Below are 23,624 nucleotides of genomic sequence, written 5' to 3' on the forward strand. Positions count from 1 at the left end.
CTCATGTTGCTTGTCGCTAAAAGGATGCAAAATAGAGCGACCTATGAGATTTCTTCTTTTCCTTGGTTGGATTACTGTTTTAAATCTTCTGATGTCAGTGTTTGTTCGGATCGTGCCAGTGAAATTATTCTTCAAGGGATGAAATTCTTTATTGCACACTCCATCTTAAAATTGCGCCTTTTATCTAAACCTTGGTTTTCCAACAAAGGTACTAAGGCTGTTTAAGATAAGAATGTTGCATATTATAATTGGCTTGCATCCAAAAGTCCAGATTAATTTTCTGCCTACAAGACTGCAACAATCATAAAGCAATTATTAATTAGTCCACGCCAGATTTTGAACAGAATAACAGTAGAAAACTGGCCTATTTCCAAAACTAATGGCCAGAACTTTTGATCATCTATACTCCCACCTCTTTTAAAACCTGATGGTTTTACTACCTCCTCAGCTGAAGATAAAACCAACTTACTAGCATCCTACTTTTCTTCTAACTCTTGTATTGACAATCTTGGCAAAGCACCTCCTACCATTCCCTTCACTTAATGCCTCTTGTGGTCTTCCATCAAAAGAATGTCATAAGAATTTTGAAAGATCTTGAAAAGCTCCAGCTGATGGAATTCCTCCACTTGATTTCAAAACCTATGCTCCTATTCTGTGTTGTCTTTTGTACTTTCTTATCCCATTGGTGTTTTTGATTCTGCTTGGAAATTTTTTCATATGCAGCCACTTCCTAAAAAGGGTGACAAATTCCTTCCATCGAATTACTGCCCATTGCCATTGTTATTGTTATTTGGGTTTTTTTTAGGAGCATTAGCAACTAAGGCCATATTGCTCCGGAGATATGCAGTGGTCATTCCCTGACCTTTCCGCACCCTCTGTATTTGGTGGTGATGGGTTCGAACACCGGTCTCATCAAGAAGCGTGTGCTACGCACTGCTACTCCTTCCCACCTGGCTACGGAGGCACCTTACTGCCCATTGAACTTACCTCTACTCATTCCAAAGAATACAGAAATCCATCAACTGCCAACTCATAAACTTTGTCAAAACTTTCCATCTGATGAATGATTGCCAATATGGATTCCATCAATGTCAATCCACTGATGATATACTGGCTGTTACCCATCTATGGACAAATTTGAGGGAGGTTTCGTGTAACTCACACACTTGCTCTTGACACTTCTAAGTCTTTTGTTCATTTCTGGCATAAAAGACTTCTAAACGAGTTTCCATCTTATGAACTTTTGCCCATTTTTGAAATTGGGTATCCAGTTTTCTCATTGACTGCTTCACTGTGGGTGACAGTAGATGACTCTATATTCTAACTTCTCCACTAATGCTGGTATTCCCCAAGGTTGTTCTTTTTCCCCACTCTTTTCCTTTTGTAACTTAATGATCTTCTTCCACTGACAGAAATTCCTATTCAAAGTTTTGCTAATGATATATGATAGCACACTGCATTTCACATTCCATTTTGAGAAACCTTGCCCTCTTTCCACACACAGAGAGCTTCAACTTCTTGAATAATCACCACCAATTCCTTAAATGCTGCTCTCCAGGTAATTCTACAATGGAGCAAAAATAACTTGGCTATTTTCAAGTTACCTTCTAAAACTCAGTCCTAACTTAGATTTTGCAAAAATGGGTCTACTGATCCTATGCCTATCTTCAACGACACTGACATATCTCTATTAGGGATTACCTTGACTTCTAATCTCTCTTGGCATAAACCATTACAAATATTGCTTTATCTGCATCCAAAAAATTGGGGTTTGTTTTTTTTTTGCTCTCAGCATTGCTTTTCTTCTAAATGGCTACTCACTCCTACAATAGAATACTGTTTCCACATCTGGGGTGATACCGCCAAAACCTCTCTTAGGCTTCAAGCATCAATTCAAAAGAAGGCTGTCAGGTTAATTAATGGCCCGTCTCTTACAGTCTCTCCACTCTATCATTATAGACGTACTCCATTTGCTGCATGCCTTTTCTATAGATACTTCCATGGACATGTTCTTCTGAATTGGCCAATTCCCCCTACTCTTTCAAACCAGTCTGAACACATGCCACAACCATTCAATATCCAATTTAAAACTCAAGAACCAACTTTTCTTCTTTCTCATTTATTCTTTCAACTTCCATATAAATGATAATACATGTGAAGGCTCATACTGCCGCCACATGTACTTCTAAAAATTATTAGCTACAGAAATTCAAGTATAATGTTAACAAGTATCTTCTGTCTTATCAGCCTTCAACCCACACATAGTACTATGTATACTACAGGCTCTAATACCTTTCCTATTGATGTTTGTGTGTGTGAGAGAGAGAGAGAGAGAGAGAGAGAGAGAGAGAGAGAGAGAGAGAGAGAGAGAGATGAAATGCAGATAGAAACTGGACAGAATTTGTGAATATCAGATTACATGGAATGTGGAAGGAGGGAGGGAAAGGAAACCCAGGCCATAAGTGGTCGAATGTGCAATCCCACATTTGGCCACCTATGGCCCGGGTGTATTTTGCAAATTCCAAAGTGTAATTTGCCTATATGTATTGTGTATTCTAAAATCAGTTTGTCCATTGCTGAATGAAAGACCACAGTATGATTACCCAGGCAGTGCACACAACACTCTCTGCTGTTGGTGACAATGTTCAGACTGGTGGTACTGAAGCCCACTTTTTTCTTAGGGAAGAAGTCCAACTCATATAAGATTTTGGTGGGTAGTTGATGACTTAATTTGCTTCCCCCAAAGAAGCATCCCATACTTAATGAATTCAGATCTGGAGATCTCCAGTGGATGGCCACTCCATTTTAAGCATCAGTATTAGCTATATAGTGCAAAGAAGCCACAGACATTTGCTGCACTGGCCAAAAAAAAATAAAAATAAATAATAATAATAAATAAAAAATAATTAAATTTAAAAAATTAAAAACAAAAAAAAATAAATAAAACTTAAAAATAATAACAAAAAATAAAATGGCAATATATAAAAAAAATATATATATAAAGGCAGATATAAATATATCATTATAATATTAATAAATATCAAAAACAGCAGGCAGCCCAGCCCTGAAGACAGTTCAAGAAGAGGATTGCCCATCTAAAACCATAGGCGCCTCTGTAGCCAGGTGGGAAGGAGCAGCAGTGCGTAGCACACGCTTCTTGATTAGACCGGGGTTCGAGCCCGTCACCACCAAATACGGAGGATGCGGAAAGGTCATTCAGGGAATGACCACCGCATATCCCGGAGCAATATGGCCTTAGTTGCTAATGCTCCTAAAAACCAAATAACAACAACTCTAAAACCATAACCATCCTCTGTCCTCCACCAGATGCACTCTATGGAGGGGGGGGGCATTCTCATCCATTAGAATGAAATTAGCAGGAGATAATCAGTTTGTATACAAAGGTTTATATTCAAATATCTGGCTCTCCAATATTGAGATACTATGTAGCACTGGTATCTCAATCATCCAAAGACATTGCAGAAATAATCAAAATCTGGTATTCAGACTCAATTAATTATAGTTGTTAGTAGATCTCATATGGAGAAGAGAAATTTGTTTTGACCTTTAAAAAAATTTTTTTTTTCCCTAAAAATATTTTTCTTATTTATACCATCAAAATACATTTACTGAAATGAACAAATTAAAAAAAAGAAAGAGCAATGAATTTATGACCTGGCAGGCTCTAAGAATTCCTTAGCTTCAGTAGCAGAACCTTGTTCCATCATCATGAAGCCCAATTCTGCCATAGCAAAAGGCACAACATATATATCTTCTTTTATTCTCTTTTCACTATTAAAAAACATTTTACACATATTAATAATGCAATGAAATAGGAATAATGCTAAAACAAAATAATTCAACATTTGATCACATATAAATACACAGGGAACATTTAATTAGAAAATGTGAATGATGTTATGTAACGTCATCCACATATATGCTTTAATTTAATTGGCATCTTATGACAGTATTACATGCTTTTTCTTTTTTTCAGCCCAGCCAAAAACTTTTCAGCAATCTCACCATCTATTTTGAGATCTTTGTTTATGGTACTTTCTCACTAAAATGAAAATGTTTATAGCTTTGAGAATATATCCCTCAATACCCACAATACATTTGTAATCAACAATACAGTTCTTGGTTCTCACCCCAATGAGAACCAAGAAATACTTAAATCGTTTGAATGGCATCCCCATTTTTATCAATAAAGTCGTTACTATCTATCATCTGCTGCACTGGTATTTCTGATGCTATTAGGGTGGCTAGTGGGACCAAAGTCAAGGATAATTGTTTTGGAATAAATAAACAAGTAATAACAGTATGCTATTGCAACAGGATCAGGAAAAGTTGAGCAGATGAGGTGAGAGGTGACAACTGAAGTTTAACACTGACAAATGTAAAGTACTGGATGTGGGTAGTAGTAACTCCAGAGTAATGTATCAATTGAGTGGTGCTACACTCAGGGTAGTGGAGAATGAAAAGGACATGGGGAGCAATTGTGCAGTCAAATATGAAGTTTTCTGAGCAGTGCAGACAGGCTGCAAGAGTAGCTCATGGTATCTTGTCAATGATATACAGGAATTTTGCTAGCAGGGATAAGGAGGTAATTGTCCCCTTGTATAAGGCAGTGGTCAGGCCACACCTTGAGTACTATATACAGGTCTGGAGGCCTCATTTTAGGAAAGATGTAGAGCTGCTGGAATGAGTACAGAGAAGAGCAACAATATTGGTGAGTGGAACAAAGGGTTGGTGTTACCAAGAAAGGCTTAAGTTCTGCAGATTGCAGCTTCTGGAGACTAGGCACCTGCAAGGTGATCTAATTGAGGTGTATAAGGCCTCGAATGGTTTGAGAAAGCTCAATGCTAATGGGATTCTTCCTCAGATATATTTTTAGCATTAGCATTAACCCCAGGGGCTCACATCTGGTGAGGACGGACTTGGCACACCCAGGGTCCTGAGCTGGATATAATCATTCTTCTCTTTTTTGGTGATTCCTTTCTACTTTTGACTCTCTCTCTCTCTCTCTCTCTCTCTCAGCATAACTGAGGAATTTTTTTTTTTTGGCTGGTGTAGTATAAGCCTCGGGCTTTCTTGCACCATAATAATAATAATAATATAATGCAAGAAAGCAAGTTTATAGGGCATCAGCCAAAAAAAAAAGAATATTACAATTTTTCCATTCAAGTTGCCTGCAGTTTAATATATTCTTCATATCATCCTGAAAGAGGCCTCTGAGGTCGGGAAAACTCATGTCTAAAAAATATATAAATTCATACACTGACCATTGAATAAAATTTAAAATTTAATATGACTACAATCTTTACACAAAAATATTTACAATAAACTATTACGGAATGCTAAAAACTGTAATAAAAGATCATTTACAATAAAATTTGCTAAAATATAAACCATTAAAAACGCTAAAAACCTGAAGCTTTCGGGAGCGTCAGCTCCCTTCTTCAACAGTGACATGACTTCCTGCAACATCTCCTTAAGTAGCAGGCTCACGGTACCCCCACACGTGGTATTTCTCCACGTGGTTCAATCGGCACATGGTCAGAACTGGAAGCGGAAATTCCAGTTCTGACCATGTGCCGATTGAACCACGTGGAGAAATACCACGTGTGGGGGTACCGTGAGCCTGCTACTTAAGGAGATGTTGCAGGAAGTCATGTCACTGTTGAAGAAGGGAGCTGACGCTCCCGAAAGCTTCAGGTTTTTAGCGTTTTTAATGGTTTATATTTTAGCAAATTTTATTGTAAATGATCTTTTATTACAGTTTTTAGCATTCCGCAATAGTTTATTGTAAATATTTTTGTGTAAAGATTGTAGTCATATTAAATTTTATTCAATGGTCGGTGTATGAATTTATATATTTTTTAGACATTCTTCATATCAACTGTAGTTTACTATTAGAAGATATGTTTGTTTTGATAAGAAGCAGAGACACCAGACTTTCAGGAATGAAAACCAGCACTCTGCGGGGGGGAGAGAACAACAGAACATTGAAGGGCACCATCTATAAAAGCCAAAGTGATAAAATTTTTACCTTCCTGTTTTTTTAGGACACCATAATATTGACAACATTAATGTTATTTCATAAAACAGTATACAAATAGATCTGTAATTGTTTTGTTCAATAAAATTATCAATCAAGGACAATTATCACTCTATAAAGAAAACTAACTATAGAAACAAAAATAAAAATATATTTTACATGAAAGAAAAACTGTACGCACTTGGTTTCCAAGTGCCTACAGTTTTTCTTTGTAGAAATTGCAGAAATTAAGTCTTTCATGGTAGGAATATCCTACTATGTCCCTCACTAATCTTGTTCCGCTTCTCTGCACCCATTCCAATAGTCCACATTTTTCTTAAAATGAAGTTTCCAGACCTGTACTGATTGTTTTATACAATGGAATAATCATCTCCTTGTCTTTGCCAGAAAAGTTTCTGTATATCATTGATAGAACCCCATAAGCTATCCTAACAGCCTGACTGAACTGCTCCAAAAATGTGATGTTGGAACACAACTACCCCTAGGTATCTTTTGTTCTCCACCACCTTGAGTGCAGCACCACCCAAATTACTGATGCCCATATACAGTACCTTGCATTTATCAATACTAAACCTCAATTGGTAGGCACCTCCATAGCCAGGTGGGAAGGAGCAGCAGTGCGTAGCACACACTTCTTGATTAGACCAGGGTTCGAGCCTGTCACCACCAAATACGGAGGATGCGGAAAGCTCAGGGAATGCCACCGCATATCCCTGGAGCAATATGGCCTTAGTTGCTAATGTTCCTAAAAACCAAATAACAAACAAACAACAACAAACAACCTCAATTGGCATGTTCAGCTCATCTGCTGAATTTTTCTAAATTCAGCAGAATTTAGAAATTGAATTTAATATTACGTTATTTACTTTTAGTTTCAACATTTTTTCTTCTATTTTCTTCTCAGTTATCACAAAATGATTCAGCTCCCAGCTATAACATGGCATACTTCTGGTATTCCCAAACCTAAAAGTTTCTTTATGCATGAATCTAGATACAAATATTTATTCAGTTTCTCAGCAAAACAAACAGGATAATTAATAGTTCTGCCATCCACACCCAGTGGAGTAATGTGGTTCAGCCCTTTCCTTCTGGTGCTTATGTAAGCAAAGAAATCTTTCCCATTTTCTACTGCATTCTTAGCTAAGGACTTCTCATAATCTACATTAGCTTTCCTAACTCCCATAGCAATTTGATTGCAGATGAGATTGTACTTGCTGTAGGTTTCTCTGTCCCCAAAAATTTGTAATCATCCCATGCTAGTGGCAGACATTTTCTGGTCTGCCACTAGTCCCATTAATTCACCTGATACCCTTCAGGTCTAAACCTTGAAAGAGTATCTTTTATTTGGTATCAAAAACTTAGTAGTGTCTATGATTACTTTCCTAAGTGCTTCCTAATTAGAATTTTAACATGGTAACATCATCAGCTGGTCCAACTGAACACACCTTAAAAGTTGTGTATTAGTAGAATATAAAGAGAATGATATAAGCTTTAATACTTTATCTTTTAATCTGTATACTCATAAATTTGAGCAAATAAAGTATTTACTTATTCAGTAAAATGTATTTATGTTTTAAAAAAATGAGTGGGGAATGGTAAATTTTTTTTGGCTATAATGCACTTTGCTTATCATGTAGGTATTAAAGTACCCACCTAACACCTACATTATACAAATGTATCATGGTTGCGCTAAAATAACAAAATTAATGAAATATTAAAATAAAACAGTTAAAAAAATAAAACAAGATAAAACAGTTAAAATAAAAAAAAAAGCTTTGCCTAACAATAATAAGAATACTGCATATTTTGTTTTATCTTTATTTTTAAGACAAACTAAGAGGAAAAGAAACAACATAATTGAAATAAAAAATACAGTATATTTAATTTAATTTAATTTAATTCTTTCATGTATAAATATATATATATAAATCAGACAGAAGAATTAAATTACCCTTGCAAGGCTCAAGGCGATAGAATTTTTCTCAGCCAGGTCTCTGCTTGTTAATAGGAGGCACTGATTCTACAGGGATGGGATACACTTAAATAGAAATGGTGCAAGAATATTTGCTGATGCTATCGAGGTAGTGTTAGGTGGGTCTGAAAGCTGCTAGCTTTGGGGGATACACAGACTAATACTTTAACAGTAGTTGCTGGCAGAGGTCAAAGTGATTCTTGCACTGCTCCTATCAGACCTGGAAAACAAGATCCAGGGGATTTCGGAGACTGCTGGGAGTCATTGCAGAACAAGTAAATACATGGGCGGTATTAGGCTTGCTAAGAATAGGAACAGGTGCATGTATACAGGCTGGCCTCGATTAACGCGATTAATTCATCCCATGAGCGCATCGCGCAAAACAGAAACACGTTAATCGAATATAATAATCAATAGGAAAAATTATAATTGGTCCTTGACCTTCTGGAATGTCCATAAAGAATTTTAAAAATACTTCTTAAATAACTTTTTAACTGTATACAATGTAAAAGATAATAAAAATAATTATGGAATTAAATTTTATTGCATAAAACAGCAGTTCCCAAACTGTGTGCCATGGAATATTTTAAAATTCCGAGGGAAACACAGCGATACTCGACATCTGTCGGACACCGTGCAAACTACTAGCTTAAGGTAGTTCACAGTTTCGGCATTTCTTATTAAGTTGTTTGGACCGAACTACACTATTGTTTGTTTATTTGGTTTTTAGGAGCATTAGCAACTAAGGCCATATTGCTCTGGGGATATGCGGTAGTCAATCCCTGACCTTTCCGCATCCTCTGTATTTGGTGGTCATGGGCTCGAACCCCGGTGTAGTCAAGAAGCATGTGCTATGCACAGCTGCTCCTGCCCACCTGGCTACGGAGGCCCTCAGGAGGGATTATACTGTTAGTTAAGAAATACATAAAACCCAAGGAAGTAGAGCCAGTAGACATGACTGGACAATGCAGTGTCGAGTCAGTTTTTTTTTTTTTTATGAGAACCCCAAACACGAGAGGTATTATAACCTATAGTACTTAGTACCGTGCTTGGGTTGGAGGTTGAGAAGACGAAAGAAGTTGATATTGGACTTGAACTTCTGTAGATTGTAATTTTCAGGAAACACGTATGAAGGACGGTTGTTCCAGAAAACGGCAGTTGAATGAATAAATGAGGAAGATGAAAAGTTGGTTCTGTGGGTTTGAAGTTGGACAGTAAATGGATGTTGGCTGGTGGCGGCACGTGTTCGGACTGTTTTGAAAAAGAGAGCGGGAATTATAGAAGCCAATTCAGAAGAACAGTGCCCATGGAAGTATCTGTAGAAGAGGCATGCAGCAGAAACAGTGCGTCTATGAGAAAGCGAGTGGAGAGACTCTGTTAGAGATGAATCATTAATTAACCTAACTGCCCTCTTCTGAATGGAATCAAGAAGCCTGAGAGAGGTTTTGGGGGCACCACCCCAGATGTGGGAACAATATTCCATGGCAGGGCGGATTTGCGATTTATACAGAGTGAGCAGCTGTTTGGGAGAAAAGTAACGCCGAGAGCGAAAGAGAAAACCAAGTTTTTTAGATGCAGAGGAAGCAATATTTGTAATGTGCTTGTGCCAAGAGAGATTAGAAGTCAGGGTAATCCCCAAAAGAGATATATCATTTTGCCTAGAAATCGGAGTGTCACTAAAGATAAGCATAGGAGCAGAAGAATCCTTTTTGCGAGATATAAGACAAGATTGAGTTTTAGAAGGGTTGATATCAACTAAGTTGTCTTTGCCCCACTGGAGATTTACCTGAAGATCGGCATTTAAGGAATTGGCAGCAGATTTTCGAGAACTTGAAGCTGATTGAGCTGGACAAGGTTTCTCAAAATGGAAAGTTGAATGCAATGTGCTATCATCGGCAAAACTATGGATAGGATTTCCAGTCAATGGAAGAAGGTCATTGATATACAAGAGGAAAAGAGTGGGGGAAAGAACTGAACCTTGGGGGACACCGGCATTAGTGGAGAAGTTAGAAGACAGAGAGCCATCTACCATCACCCTCAGTGAGCGATCAGAGAGAAAACTGGATAACCAATTACTAAAAACAGTTGGCAAACCATAAGATGGAAGCTTGTTTAGAAGACCTTTATGCCAAACACGATCAAAAGCCTTTGAGATGTCAAGAGCAACTACTTGTGTTTCACCGAACCTTTCCATTGAATTAGTCCATAAATGGATAACATAAGCCAGAATATCACCAGTGGATCGACACTGACGGAATCCATACTGACGATCGTTGATCAGACGGAAGGTTTCTAGGTAGTTTAAGAGTTGGCGGTTAATTGATTTCTCCATTACTTTAGAAAGAGTAGAAGTAATTGAAATGGGACGATAATTGGATGGGAGGGATTTGTCACCCTTTTTAGGAACTGGCTGGATATGAGCAAATTTCCAAGCAGAAGAAAAAACACCTTTGGAATAAGAAAGTGAAAAAAGCGGCAAAGAATAGGAGTAAGTTCAGGAGCACAGGTTTTGAGAACAAGTGGAGAAATACCATCAGGACCTGGAGCTTTCTTAGCATCAAGATTCATCAAAATCCTTCTGATATCCTTTTGACGGAAGACCACAGGAGGCATTGAATGGAGCGTGTTAGGAATGGTGGGAGGTGTTTTACCAAGATCATTAATACATGAGCTCGAAGAAAAATGGGATGCTAGCAGGTCAGCTTTATCCTTGGCTGAAGTGACAACAGAACCATCTGGTTTGGAAAGAGGTGGGAGCAGAGATGGGCAAAAGTTGCGGCCAACAGCTTTGGCAAGAGACCAGAATGCTCGGCTACCATTAGGGCAAGAAGCAAGTTTTCTACTCTTAGCCTGTTCAAACTCTAGTTTGGACTGATTAATAACTGCTTTACAATTGTTGCGAGCTTTGGTGTAGGCAGAAAATGAAACTGAAGAATTAGAAACAAGCCAATTACGATATGCAATGTTCTTCTCTTGGACAGCCTTAGCACATTTATTGGAAAACCAAGGTTTAGATAAAGGACGAGATTTTAAAGTGGAGTGTGGGATAAAGGATTCCATTCCTGCAAGAATAATTTCACTGACACGATCTGAGCAAACGTTGACATCAGAAGTTTTGAAACAGTAGTCAGACCAAGGAAAAGAAGAAAAGAAGTCTCGCAGGTCATCCCATTTTGCATTCTTGTAATGCCAAACAATACGAGGTTGGGAATAGGCATGAGATAAAGGTTCCATTGGAGAAGAGACAATCACCAAGTTGTGATCTGAAGTGCCTAAAGGACCTCTCACTTCAACCTTGTACTTAGAAGGGTTGTTTGTGAGAAAAAGATCAAGCGTATTGGCTGTATGATTAGGATTGTCTGGTATTCTTGTAGGTAAATGAACAATCTGTGCTAGGTCATTAGTAATTGCAAAAGCCTCAGCATCTCGACCTGCTGGGTCGGTGTGATTAGAAAACGGAAGCCAGCTGGAGTTGTGAACGTTAAAATCACCAAAAGGAAAATTACCTCACTGTTAGGAAAGTTGGACTGGAGAAAGTCAAGTTGCAAAGAGAGGAAGTCAAAGAGCTCCAAGTGATTAGTGAAGTTGGGAGAATGGTAGAGACAACAGATGAATTTTACACAATGAGGTAGAGAGATTTTAAGCCAGAGAAGATCAAAGAGAGGAGATTCCAAATTGCCAAGTCTCTGACAGGGAATATCAGAACGGACATATGCACAAGTACCACCTTTGAGGCGAAAGGAATCATACAGCAAATAATTTGGACGTATGAGATGAGCAGTAGTTGAATCAACTGATAACTGAGATTCAGTCAGAAAAAGTACATGGGGTTTGGAAGACTGCAAGTGGAAATGGACATCGTTGAGATTAGAATTGAGACCACGTATATTTGTGAAATGAATTAGGAAGTCCTTGGGAGGTTTAGATCTTTTCGCAGATAAGCTTGCTCTATTATTTTGACAATTCATGGTGCTTATATCACACCAGTTTGGTGTGATATAAGCACTGGGAAAGCAAAATTGAGAGTAGGAGTCTGTTATAGGCCTAATGACTCTGATGAGTAGAATAAACAACTGTACAGGGAAAAGGTATGGGCCAGTAAATCACAGTGTCTTACAATGGGGGATTTTAATTTCCCAGACATTGACTGGAATTTGTGGGTGGGTTGGTCTCACACACTCACTCACTCACTCACACACTCACACCTACCTTTTGTGGATTTATTGGATGATTATTTTCTATAGCAGCATGTTCAGGAGAGGGAGTAATACTCTTGATCTGATTATCAGTAGTAATTCTTCATGCATTAAGAATCTGCAGGTAAAGGAACCACTAGGTGCCAGTGATCACAGTGTGCTGAAGTGGGATTTACTCAAAGAGGTAACTACCATCAGGGGTAAAGGGAAGGGTTTTTGCTTTTGTAAAGGAGACTATGGAGGTCTTAGACAGTTATTTAAATTCTATGCAGTGGAACTGATGATGTTACCAACAACAAATTCAAAATGGGAAGAATTCAAAGAATTAATCTTGGAAACTACTAGGCTTTTCATACCAGCTAAGAAATATTGTTTAAGGTTTAGGCCTAAATAGATGTCAGATGAACCGTGTGACAGAGAAGAAAAATGCCAAATGTTGTTGTTGTTGTTTGGTTTTTAGGAGCATTAGTAACTAAGGCCATATTGCTCCAGGATATGCGGTGGTCATTCTCTGACCTTTCCGCATCCTCCGTATTTGGTGGTGACAGGCTCGAACCCCGGTCTAATCAAGAAGCGTGTGCTACGCACTTCTGCTCCTTCCCACCTGGCTACGGAGGCGCCTCAGCCGAAGAAAAATGCATGGGATACATATAATACATAAATTAACGAGTGACACGGAAGCCTAGATAGATATAAGTTGGTCTGTAACCAAGTCACAAAGGAGGTTAGGCAGGCAAATGCAAATTACGAGAAATTTTTGGCAAAGGATGTAAATAAAAATAGCAAAAGGTTCTTTACTTATGTAAACTCTAGAAGAAAAGGAAAAATCGGATTGGACCACTTAACATAGCTGGATTGAATATTGGTGATTATGCTCAAGAAGCTGATAAACTGAATGAGTATTCTGCATCTACGTTCACACATGAGGAGTTATTCAGGAAGGGGAATGCCAGAGGTAAATTAAACTCTGGCAGTCTAGATGATTTTGTAATAACTGAGAGCAAAGTGGAGGAGAAATTGTTTACACCTGGGGTGGATGGGATCTATCCAGTTATATTAAAGGAGGCAGCAAAGGAAGTAAGCAAACCCTTTGTCATAATTATGAGAGCATCCTTGGACTCAGGGGAGGAACCCATGGACTGGAGATTTGCAAATGTGACCCCAATTCACAAACGAGGTTCAAAGGGCGACACATGTAATTACAGACCTGTTAGTTTAACTTCTGTTCCAAGGAAATTAATGGAGGCACTGGTTAAAGAAGCATTGCAGGATGATCTAGACAAGACTTCACTTATAGCTCGAACACAGCATGGGTTTGTTAAGAGGAAGTCTTGTCTTGCCAATTTGATTGGATACTATAAGGCCACAAAGGAACTGGATGCAAAGAATAATTTTGATATCATATATTTGAATCTTAGAAAGGCTTTTGACACTGTTACACATGGAAGACTGCTGCACAAATTGGAGCAGTAAGGCACTGGAGACAAATTGCTGCTATGGATAAAGGGATGGTTCAGTTGGAGAAGACAGAACGGTAATCAATGGACACTGCTCTTTGTGGATTAATGTTATTAGTGGAGTCCCCCAGGGGTTCATTATTGGGTCCATTGTTGTTTTCTGTATTTATTAATGATACTGATGATGGGAAATCAGCTTAATATCCAAGTTTGCAGACAAAAACGATGGTCGGCAGGGTTGTTAATGACACTAATGACAGTACGCTGCTGCAACAGGATCTAGAAAAGCTGAGCAGATGGGCTGAGAGGTGGCAACTGAAGTTTAACATTGACAAATGTAAAGTACTGTATATGGGAAGCAGTAACTCCAGAGTAACGTATCAATTGTGTGGTACTACACTGACAATGGTAGAGAATGAAAAGGACCTGAGGGTAATTGTGCAGGCAGATATGAAGTTTTCTGAGCAGTGCAGACAGTCTGCAAGAGTAGCTCATGGTGTCTTGTCAATGATTATACCCTTGTATAAGGCAATGGTGAGGCAACGCCTTGAGTACTGTATACAAGTCTGGAGGCTTTATTTTAAGAAGGATGTAGAGTGCCGGAATGAGTACAGAGAAGGGCAACAAGATTAGTGAATGGAACAAAGGGTTGCTCTTACAAAGAAAGGCTTAAGTTTTGCAAATTACAGTGTCTGGAGACTAGGCACCTGTGAGATCTGACTGAGGTGTATAAAGTCTTGAATGGTTTGAGCATGCTCAATGCTGATGGGATTCTTCCCTTTTGCTCAGAATAATCGCCCGAGAGGGCATAAATTCAACTTTAGGAAAGATGGTTGTAGGATAGATGTGCGGAAGTTTGCCTTTAGCCAGCGGGTGGTTGATTGCTGGAACAAACTTCCATTTCCATCTGTCATTTAGAAGTTGATAGCTTAAATATATTCAAGGCAGAACTATACAAATACAGTAAACCCCCGCTATTCGTGGTATCTGTATTCGCGGTTGCTGATTTAATATAAAATGAAACCTAAAAAAATGTGAATTTTAAAGCACTGTGAACATTTTCCACCATAAAAAAACATGGGCGTGGCTAAAATTATCTTTCTCGCTCAAAACAGCGCTCAGTGGGTGGGGGGAGAGGGGTGACAAAATCATGAGCGTGGATGTTTCTCGCTAATCCTTGTTCAGTATGTGTTATGTGCCTGTCATGGAAGGTTTTGTTGTTTGCTTTTAATTCATATGCTTATAAAATGAATAAATTTATCAATTTATAAATTGATATGCTTACAAAAGTGATAAATCTACAGTTTTACAGTGTAAAACAGACTTTTTCGAGTTTGTTAACGGAAGAAAGTGACTTTATTGTAGACAAGTTCTTTCTAACCCGTACAAAAATATGGCTAAGAATAACAAGGGAAATGTGAAAAGATCAAAGAAGGTGATGACATTAGCGAATAAAATTGAGTTATTAGACAAAATTTCTAATGGTGAAAGTGTCTCCTCAGTGGCAAAACATTATAAAATCAATGAGTCGACGGTACGATCAATCAAAAAATCGGAAGAAAAAATCCGCAGTAGTGTCCGTTAAAATGCACTAATTGCTTCAAAAATTTGCTCTCTAACTCATGATGTTAAATTAGAAAAAATGGAAAAAGCTTTAAATCTATGGATAGAAGACCGAACTCAAAATAAAATTCCCTTAAGTTCACTCATCATTCGTGAAAAGGCAAAACTCCTTTATCAACACTTTAGCGAAACTTGTGATAGAACTGGCGGGATAAGTGTTTTAGCTAACAAAGGCGCCGGTTTGAAAGATTTGTTTGAAATTTCTAATAAATATTACATATAATATTAAATTGTTTCTTATTTTCATTTCAACGCCATATGCTTGCATTTCACTATGTACTATCTATGTACATAGTCATATTATAAAGGTACATATAATACATACATAGACAAAATTTTAGATTAGTTTTTCTTATATATTTCATACTTTGGAACGGAACCCCTTTACTATGGGAGCCATAACTCAGTATTTGTGGCATTTCTCAGGAACGTACCCCCGCGAATAGCTAGGGGTTTACTGTATTTGGAGCAAGTGGATGGGCGAAATGAGAATTTTTTTTTTTTTTTTTGGCTGATGCTCTATAAGCTTGCTTTCTAGCATCATGTGCCTTTACTAATGCTAACGTAAAGAGAGAATCAAAGTTTGTCGTATATGCATTCTTAACTCTTACATAGATGATAACAGTATAGATGTCAAATGTAATAGTTGTTTCTTTATTAACATTACTGTACACATTCTCTATTATATTCAATAAATTTTAGGCATCTTTTCACTTTCATCACTACTGGTAACAAGAACTTCAGTGTTTTCTTTGGCACTCTGTGTAGTAGCACCTTCATCATTCACCTTAAACTTCTCAAAAAATTCCCCAAAAAATCTATAAGCTCCATCAAAGATCCTGATTCCTCAACATTGCTATCACATTCATTTTTTTGGACTATATTTTTTGATGATATTCCCTCCACTCTCTGTGAAGCAGCTAATTATTACACTTGATGCAATACTGTCTCAGGCAATAATAAGAAGCATTCAAAGCATTGCACACTGGCTTCAAATTGTTCCTTCCTTCTATATTGTATCTTATCAGGCCGGCTCTATGCACTCTTAGATTATACCCAATGCTTTGATCCAGTGGTTGCATAAAACTGGTGGCGATGGAAGAGTAAAAATGACAGCTGTATAAATGTCAACTTTAGTTGTGCAATGATCTAGAATCATCAAAATGTTTCCTTTTTTTCTGAAGCCATTCTTCTATCCACTCTCAACAAACAAGACTAAAATTTTAATCACAAGCCAAACACTTCGAGTGTCCTCATAATCACACAGAAGTTGATTAACTCAAAACAACTTGGCTTTGAAAATTTCCAAACCAGAAGTGGGTGCAGTTTTGTACTGCCTCCTGCTTCACAGCATAACAGAATACCGCTGCTTTTTTTTACTTAATTTTCTACCATTACAATACTCTCCTCAAACAGCAAGGTGTTTTGTTTGTCAAAAAACTATACAATATACCTGTCTCATCAAGATTAAAAGTATCGTTTGGCTTATATTTTTCAATAAGGGCCATAGAGGATGCAAATAGTCCGTTGCCTTTCTTTGTCAACTGATCCAGACTGACCATGTGTCGTGAAAATAAATTATTCTTTTCCATAATTTTTGGAGCTAGCTACTACTACTACTACTGCATTCGAAGTCAATAATTCCAAGTTGTTGAGCCAGATAATCAGACTTTTCTCATAAAATTGGAGCTTTTGGTACTATTCAAAAAACTTTCTTTCAAGATCCTCATGTTTCGTACCTTGAATTTATTTCATGTATTTTTTTAACACTGTTCCAGTACAGTGCACTTAAAGTTTTTTGTCCCCACCGAAGAGGGGACAAAAAACTTTTAAGTGCAGTGCAGCAAAAATAACTTAGTTGATTTCAATCCTTCTACAACTCAGCCATGTCTTTCATCTTGCAAAAAGGATTCTTCTGCTCCTATGCTCATCTTTGATAACATTCTGATTTCTAGACATATCTCTCTACTGGGGATTACCCTGACTTCTAATTTCTCTTAGCATAAGCATCGCTTCCTCTGCATCTAAAAAACTGGGTTTTCTTTTTCACTCTCAGCATTACTTTTCTTCCAAACAGCTATTCACTCTGTACAAATCTCAAATCCGTCTACTCTGCTTACCTGTATATTCATACAGGTAAGCAGAGTAGAGGGGTATTTCAAATTTGTTTTTCTCCAGTGTAATCAGAAAATTTTGATTGCAATAAGTTGGCCTCTTCTGTGTCATTTTTATTATTTGTTCAGAATGTGAAAAGTATTGATAATAAATTCATGGATATTTTAATGATTTCTAAAAGTTATCTTGTTAGTGTTATGGTACATTTCTCCCACATTTGGAGCGGTGCTCCCAAAACTTCGCTCAGGCTTCTAGATTCCATTCAAACGAGGGCAGTCAGGTTAATTAATCACTTATCTCTAACAAAGTTTCTCCATTCTCTATCTCAGATGTTCTGTTTCTGCTGCATGCCTTTTCTATAGAAACTTGCATGGGCACTGTTCTTCTGAATTGCTTTTATAATTCCCAACTCTCTCTCTCTCTCTCTCTCTCCCGAACAAGTGCTGCAACCAGTCAGCAACCTTTTACTGTCCAACTTCAAACTCATAGAATCAACTTTTCTTCTTCTCACTTATTCCTTCAACTCCCGTTTTCTGGAACAACCTCCACTCATATGTATTTTCCGAAAATTACAATCTACAAAAATTAAAATCTATCGTCAACAAGTATCTCCTTTCATTTTCTGAACCTTAAACCCATGCACAATACTAAGTACTATAGGTTCTGATACTTCTCATGCTTGGGGTTTTCATTAAAAAAAAAAAAAAGTTTGTATTAACAAATTTCTACTGTAGTACAAATAAATAAATAAATGAAATTGCACTTACAATGATAATATTTCTTTAAAACAACCTTCTGCCTGCAGAGGATGGCCTAAGCATTTAAAACACATACCACGAAGTAACATTGCAAGACAATAATCATCTAAAGGACCATCTTCATTCCCTGTAATTACAGGAATTGAATAATAATAAACAGTAATAAATAAATAAAGGAATAAATTTAGAAAATTTATCAAAAAAGCAAACAAACATTACACCAATTAAAAAAACTCCAATAATAAATTTATTACTAATCATATACACATGTAATATAATGAGAAAACTATTTACAGTGCACACTAATACATTAATTTTGAAGTACACCAAGCCCCAACTAACAAAATAGATGTGCATTCGAAAAATTTTACATAAGATGAAGGTGTGTTAAATGGACAAAAACTTTTCATAAGAAATAACATAAAAAGGGAGGATGCATTCCAGCACCCCAACCTGATTGATGTATTTTTAATTTTATCTGTTATTACTTGAAGATTTGTGATATATTCATACAGGTAAGCAGAGTAGAGGGGTATTTCAAATTTGTTTTTCCCCAGTGTAATCAGAAAATTTTGATTGCAATAAGTTGGCCTCTTCTGTGTCATTTTTATTATTTGTTCAGAATGTGAAAAGTATTGATAATAAATTCATGGATATTTTAATGATTTCTAAAAGTTATCTTGTTAGTGTTGAGTGACAACTAGGCAAGGAGAAAGATATTTTGTGTCCAAGCATTTTTTGCTTGCAAAGTTTAGCTTTAAAGTTCTTATGTCTCAAGCTTCATCCAATTGATGTGCTGCATCTGAGACAAGGCTCGTGGCATAAAAATCAATAACTTTAAACATGTCATACAAAATAAAGGAAGAAAAACTCAAATGATAATGCAAAAGAGTACGGCCACTGAACCTTGCAGCAGAGGATGGCATGTCACATCCAATGCTTTGAGTTACCATCCCTACCACAAAGAGGGACTTTTGACTATCTTGCAAATGCTCTACTGTTAAAATAATGTTCTAATAAATCTATCAAAACAAGTAAATTCCTCTTGGGAAGGGAAAAAAATTACATCAATTATCTTCTTTCAAAATGAGGGTGTCTCACTCTAATCAAGACAGGCTGTCAGAGCAGGTCATGCAAGGTCTTGTCAATTACATACAGGAATTTTGCTAGCAGGGATAAGGAGGTGATTATCCCTTTGTATAAGCCTTATTGTGGCCTGACCATTGCCTTATAGTATAAGGCAATGGTCAGGCCACACCTCAAGTACTGCATACAGATCTGCAGCCCTCATTTTGTGAAGGATGAGGAGTTGCTAGAACGAGTACAGAGAAGAGCAACAAGATTGGTGAGGAAAACAAAGGGCTTTCCTTTACCAAGAAAAGCTTAAGTTCTGCAAATTGCAGCATCTGGAGAATACGCACCTGTGAAGTGATCTGATTGAGATATATAAGGCCTTGAATGGGTTGGGCAGGCTCAATGCTGATGAGATTCTTCCTCTTGCTCAGTTTACTAAACTGATGGGACATAGATTAAAATTGAGGAAAGATAGCTGTAGAACAGACATGCGAAAATTTGCCTTTAGTCAGCAGGTGGTTGATTGCTGGTACACACTTCCATCTGTCATTGTAGAAGTTGACAACTTAAATAAATTCAAGGAAAAACTGGACAAACCTTTGGAGTGAATGGATGAGTGAAATGAGAAGTTTTTTTTTGGCTGATGCTGTATAAGTTTGCTTTCTTGCATCATGTGCCACTGCTAATGCTAATCAAGCAGACACCTACATAGTTGTAGGTGTTTGTATGAAGGGTTCAAAGGCAAGCAACAACATTTTTTGGTAAGATCTGCAAAAGAACACAAGTATGAGGAAAGACTTGAGGGGTTTGCCTTTAGGCAGCAGGTAGTTGACAGAACAAACTTTCATCTGTCATTGCAGAAGTTGATAGCTTAAATAAATTCAAGGAAGAACTGGACAAACTTTTGGAGTGAATGGATGGGCAAAATGAGAAAGTTTTTTTTTTTTTTTTTTTTTGGCTGATGCTGTACAAGCTTGCTTTCTTACATCATATACCTCTACTAATGTTAATCAAGCACATTTTGAACCCTTTCAATGTTTGTATTGAAAAGATTCAAAATCAGGCAACCTTTTTGGTGAGATCTGTAAAAGGACACCAGTATAAGAAAAGACTTCAATTATGTGGGCTACTGAGCTTGACAATCAGGTACTTCAGAAACAACCTAACTAAGGTCTATAAGGCTCTGAGAATAAATAGTAAAATGAATCAAGGAAAAATTTTCATTGTTACAAATCAGTCCAGAAATACAGACAAAGAAATTCAGACACTTCATTGTAGGAAGTTTTCTTTTAAAACTGAAGCTGACTGCATGGGAAATTCAGAAGTCATCTGGATAGTTACCTACATGAGTAGGGAAACACATACTTAAGGAAATTAAGGTATTAAAGGACAGTACAAGAGATAAAAATTAAATTAAGCATCAATATACTGAGTCTGTAAATTATAGCTGTTCTAGCCCAGTTTGCATTATATATATATATATATATATATATATATATATATAAATAATGTGTGGTTTGTAACATAAATAAAGTATCTGTGAAAATGTCTGTCTATATATATATATATACATACACACAGGCTGGCCTCGATTAACGCAATTAATTCGTCCCAAGAGTGCACTGCGCAAAACAGAAACGCGTTAATCGAATATAATAATCAATAGGAAAAATTATAATTGGTCCTTGACCTTCTGGGAATGTCCATAAAGAATTTTAAAAATACCTTTTAAATAACTCTTTAACTGTATACAATGTAAAAGAAAATGAAAATAATTATGGAATTAAATGTTTATTGCATAAAACAGCGGTTCCCAAACTGTGCGCCACAGAATACTTTAAATTTTTGAGGGAAACACAGCGATACTCGACATCTGTCGGACACTGCGTGAACTACTAGCTCGAGGTAGTTCACAGTTTCAACATTTCTTATTAAGTTATTTGGACCTAACTACTAAACGGAACTGTTAGGTATTTCTTTTTGTCTGGGGGCGCCTTGAAAAAATTACTGAGACATTAAGGGCGCCGTGAAACGAGAAAGTTTGGGAACCTCTGAGACATAAAATACACAATGAAGAAATGACTGTTGCAGAAATATTTGAACAGTGTTGACTTTCTCGTTTCATCAATCAATTTCCGATAGCCGACAACAATCTTCTCTGGGCCCTGGCAAAATAAATATTGCAGAGAACCTCACCACCTTTTGTTTGAGGTTCTCTGCGATATGAAAGATTTCATTTAGTTCTTTTACCGTTATCTCCTTCGTGGTAACATTTTCATCTGGCTCATTTAAAAATTGAAATTTTTAAATGCAAGTGTGCATTGACTTTATTAATGGAGGACAAACAAGTAACACGTCTTCTTCCAATGGTTGATGTTTATTGCCCGTCCGAATCGCGGTAAGCTTAACGCGCGATTCACATCTTTTTCAACTATCACGTCCACTTGGCACATCAACTTGGGGCTAGCGCCTCTCAATATATGCCGTCAACAACAACATGAGCCATCTGTTTCTAAGAGCATCTAAGAATCAATGTTCATAGACCTCATATCAGGTCTTTCAGGAATGAAAATGATATTGAGCTGCAACACTTTCAAATTCATAATTTTAATAATATTTCTATCTCTATCCTTGCTATTGAAGGTAATTATGATAATAGGCTGAGTGTAGAAAACTTACACATTCTTAAGCAAAAATTACTATCCATATGGACTGAATAGCATGTTTAATGGGCATTGCTTTGCTAGTTACAAACATGAACAATGTAAATACAGTACATTCCAATTGATAAAAACAGTGGCGGTTAGACATTATGGTCAAAATGGTTTACAAGATAGTAGCAATGAGTATTTAGGTAAAGCAGATAGTGCAGGTAATTCTTCAGATTTGATAAAGACTTGGGATCAACCTGTTATCAGTATTAAGACTATTCGTGATATGTTGTTTGGAATGAAAGTTAGCTGGTTGAAGGCATTGCTTAAAGTAAGCAGAGATTATACATTTATTAATGAACACCTGGAGCATTTATTATTGGATATTTTTAAGTTTAAACTGGAAAAAATATAAAAGTAGGCTCAAAGGATTTCATAAGTTTTAAATTTTTAAATAAGGTTTTAAGACAGCATAAATCTAGATCAGATTCTAAATCTTTTTTTTTTTTTCATTTTAACTTGTCCAGAGGTTGCCTTTGTTCATATTGCACTGCCATTATCTAATTCTAGTACTGGAACTAGATTCAGCAACGTTAAACCTATTGGACTTTAGATCTGTAATTATAAGCAAGAGGCTATAAAGCTGAATATTACAGAGAATGATACCCTTTGCTTATGCCATTTGCTGGAGTATCAATCTTATGTCAATAAACACCATAAACATAATAACAAGAGACCTGAGCATTGTCAAGCATGTAGAACTTAGGAGGTTGTTAGCCTATGGCTTTAAATTTAGACCCTGTTTTAGGGTTAGTTTTAAGCAAATCTGTAAGCAAATCCACATGAATCTAGCACAATTTGGCCTAAAATTAGCATACAAATACAGCATACCAGTGGAGGCTTTCCATATGTGGACTTACCTTGTATACAAAGCATTAGTTAAACAGGTTCATTGTAAGTTCAAATGGCATGATAGGGCCAATATATTTGATTTAAAGTTAATCAAACAGCAGTTATTAGATTTGCAATCAAGATTTATTATAACCATGGTTGACAAAGCAGCCACCAACTATGGGATTATTTGTAAAAAGTTTTATATTGCCTCTTTGGCTTAAGAACAGTACCACATACAAGATAGTGGATACTAACAGTAATATTACCAGAAAAAGACTGATAGCTATGAGAAAAAGGTTAAAAGTTAACTGCTATAACACTAAGTTTCCGGACGTGCATTGGATCGCTACATTTCATAAGTCCCCCATTGCATTTAGGTTTATAACTTCTTGTAGAGATAGTTACGTAGATACCACATAAAAAGCTAGAATCTTTGTTAAAAATCGTATTGGGTAAAGCAGGAGCCACTAAGATTATATTAAATAATGGAAAGTTTTGGATTTTCTTAATTCCAATACCACAACCATTACACATATCGGCACTTATGACTTCAAAAATCTGTTTACTAGTATATCGCATGAAAATTTAAGAAAGGTTTTGAATGAATATTATAATGCATATTATAACATTCATTCAAAACTTTGAATTAATTATCCCAGTAATACTTATCCCTTGCGATAAGTATTATTGGGATAATTTAATGGACTTAAGTTTATTTAATTGTTTCATCGTTAATGGAAGTGCGGTTTATAGGCAACATACAGGTATAGTTCTTGTATGGGTGCATGTAGTTCTTGTATTGTAGCCAATCTATATTTGCACC

The 23,624-nt window shown here is 36.7% G+C and overlaps 1 protein-coding gene across 1 annotated transcript in view; it reads right to left on the bottom strand.

The window, feature by feature from the left end:
• LOC150079015 (tetratricopeptide repeat protein 39B-like) overlaps positions 1 to 23,624 on the bottom strand; it is a 358,313-nt gene that overhangs the window by 19,365 nt on the left and 315,324 nt on the right. Inside the window, exons 17-18 of the mRNA XM_090382637.1 lie at positions 18,192 to 18,309; positions 3,676 to 3,792 (exon numbers count right to left, since the gene is read on the bottom strand). Coding sequence (XP_090238763.1) covers positions 3,676 to 3,792; positions 18,192 to 18,309 — 235 coding nt within the window. The remainder of the gene's footprint in view (positions 1 to 3,675; positions 3,793 to 18,191; positions 18,310 to 23,624) is intronic.

Source organism: Mastigoproctus giganteus, chromosome 10 (assembly GCF_048544385.1).
Source record: "Mastigoproctus giganteus isolate SK-2022 chromosome 10, ASM4854438v1, whole genome shotgun sequence".
NCBI classification, from domain to species: Eukaryota; Metazoa; Arthropoda; class Arachnida; order Uropygi; family Thelyphonidae; genus Mastigoproctus; species Mastigoproctus giganteus.